The sequence below is a fragment of the Aplysia californica genome, unplaced genomic scaffold (genome assembly GCF_000002075.1).
Source record: "Aplysia californica isolate F4 #8 unplaced genomic scaffold, AplCal3.0 scaffold00102, whole genome shotgun sequence".
NCBI classification, from domain to species: domain Eukaryota; kingdom Metazoa; phylum Mollusca; class Gastropoda; order Aplysiida; family Aplysiidae; genus Aplysia; species Aplysia californica.
Window position 1 is genome coordinate 1,055,225 of NW_004797372.1, and position 2,410 is coordinate 1,057,634.

Genomic DNA, 2,410 nt, shown 5'->3' on the forward strand with positions numbered 1-2,410 from the left:
CCCCCCCCTCCCACCTCAATTTTTTTCCAACATCCTGGACCCCTCCCCTTTATTAGGAGTCAGTATTCCTTCTTGAATTACCCCTATAGTGTTGAAAGGGGCATTAAATCCGTACAGATGGCCTTTCTTCGTTAAGTCTCACGGTATGGCAAACGTTGTGTGTGTGTCTCCCCAGGTACTGGATTCGAAAGTTTCCCTTGCATTTCGACATGGACACCAAGGTGACCACAGCGGTCAAGCGCCTGAGCTCTTTGCTGCAGGCGGAAGGGAACTACAAGCTGAAGGAGTTAGTGGATGTCTCCAAAGTGTGAGTACTGGGCTCAGATTCCCTTGTGGGGAGAACTTTTAGATGAGTGTCTCTGCCTTCCTGCTGAGAGCCTGGGCCTGTGGTGCAGGGGTTAGGTGCTTATTCGTCTTCGCACACAGAAGACTTGTTTACAAGTTTCTTTTTAATTTTGTATATTCTATTTTATAATGTTTCTATTTTCTCAATGTCTTTTTTTTTTTTTTTAAACTTGCTACTGACATGGCCTGTCATATGTGGGTGGGTGAAGGGTGTCATTTTTAAGTCCTACTTCGTTTCTTTCAGTCTGTTGTTTCTGTCTGTCCTTCTTGCTATTTCCCTGCGCTAAATACCATTATTGTGTCAATGCACTTCACTTTACTCTAACAAATAATAATAATAATAATAATAATAATAGATAGCATTTGTATAGCGCAAATCCCCGCTCAACAGCAGGCTCTATGCGCTTTACACTCCGAAACATTCTCAGCTTCCCGGGAAGCATACAGTACAAGCAGCTGATTAAGCGCTCAAACACTAACATACTGACAAGATCTTTCGCTGTCTATAGCCGGGTACCCATTCCCACCTGGGTGAAGTGAGGAAATACTTTCCCAAGGACACGACGTCGGGTCCCTGACGGGATTCGAACCCTCGACCTTACGGTTGCGAGTCCGAGAGCCTAACCACTAGGTCACCGACGCCACACATGCTGTAGTTTTATACTCAAATTATTTCTGGCATCTCCTTAATTTATTTCTGGTCTTTCTAGCCTTTTTTTAATTTACAATGCCTGTCATAAACATGAACTTGTAAAATATATACTTCTTTTCTTTCTCTTCTTCTTTCTGTCTATCTGCCTTGCTTTTTCTTGCACTGAATGAGCATTGTTACCTCGATGTGTTTCTCTTTATCTTAATTCATACTCCAACCCATCTGCCTTGTATCTGGAAGTCATCTTTTGTGTGACGGCTCGGCTTTTTATCCATCGCATGCAGAAGAAGTGTGTTCTATTCTTGTACGGGCAGGTTTTTATATCAAGTATTTCAGTCTGTAGTCATGCTCTATCCATCCCACTCAGCTCAGATTGGCGTTGTAAAGCAGGGTGGAAGTTTTTGACCCTCTGATAATTTACCTAAATTGTATCAGTTGGAGCTGAAAACATTAGATATTTCCTTTTTAGGTGTTTGGCAGGTGCTCCGGGTGTGGTTTGCTCCTTCTTTCCTATCAAACATCTCATCCTTATCTCTCCTCCTTCCTTTTTGTGCTTGTTACGATTTTGTAACACCTCTAATCTCCTTCACTTATATATGACCTAATTGTGTTGCAAGTGCTGTAAAAATCTTACTAAAACAAAAATGAAATATTCAATTTTTTCTCCTGTTCTTAGTCCCTCCTATGACTGGATGCGCAACATGTCAGTGCGGAACACGTCCTGGGGGAAACACTCGCGGAAAGTCTCACTTGTCTTTAACCACCTGGAGCCTAAGGAACTGGCGGCCCAGCTCACCTACTTAGAGTACAAGGCCTTCAGACGAGTGCACGTGAGTACATGCTTAGAGGATAATATAGGACCAGTGAGTACATACTTACAAGATATAGGACCAATGGGTACCACTTACAAGATATAGGACCAGTGAGTACATACAGAGAAGATATAGGGCCAGTGAGTACATACAGAGAAGATATAGGGCCAGTGCACATGAGTACCAGTGAGTACATACTTACAAGATAAAGGACCAGTGAGCACATACTTACAATATATAGGACCAATTGGTACCACTTACAAGATATAGGACCTGTGAGTACATACTGAGAAGATATAGGACCGGTGAGTACATACTTACAAGATGTAGGACCAGTGAGTACATACTTACAAGATATAGGACCAGTGAGTACATACTTACAAGATGTAGGACCAGTGAGATATAGGACTAGTGAGTACATACTTACAAGATATAGGACCGATGAGTACATACAAGATATAGGACCAGGTAGTACATACTGAGAAGATTTAGGACTAGTGCATATGAGTGCATAATATGTAGGAAGATAAAGGTCCAGTGCACATGGTACATATATACATATATATATATGTGTGTGTGTGTGTGTGTGTGTGTGTGTGTG

The 2,410-nt window shown here is 42.0% G+C and overlaps 1 protein-coding gene across 1 annotated transcript in view; it reads left to right on the top strand.

Moving 5' to 3' along the window:
* Positions 1–2,410, top strand: part of LOC101862490 (ras guanyl-releasing protein 3) — a gene marked incomplete at its 5' end in the record, with an annotated part of 36,111 nt that overhangs the window by 7,356 nt on the left and 26,345 nt on the right. The window contains 2 exon segments of the mRNA XM_035968977.1: positions 176–307; positions 1,674–1,827. Coding sequence (XP_035824870.1) covers positions 176–307; positions 1,674–1,827 — 286 coding nt within the window.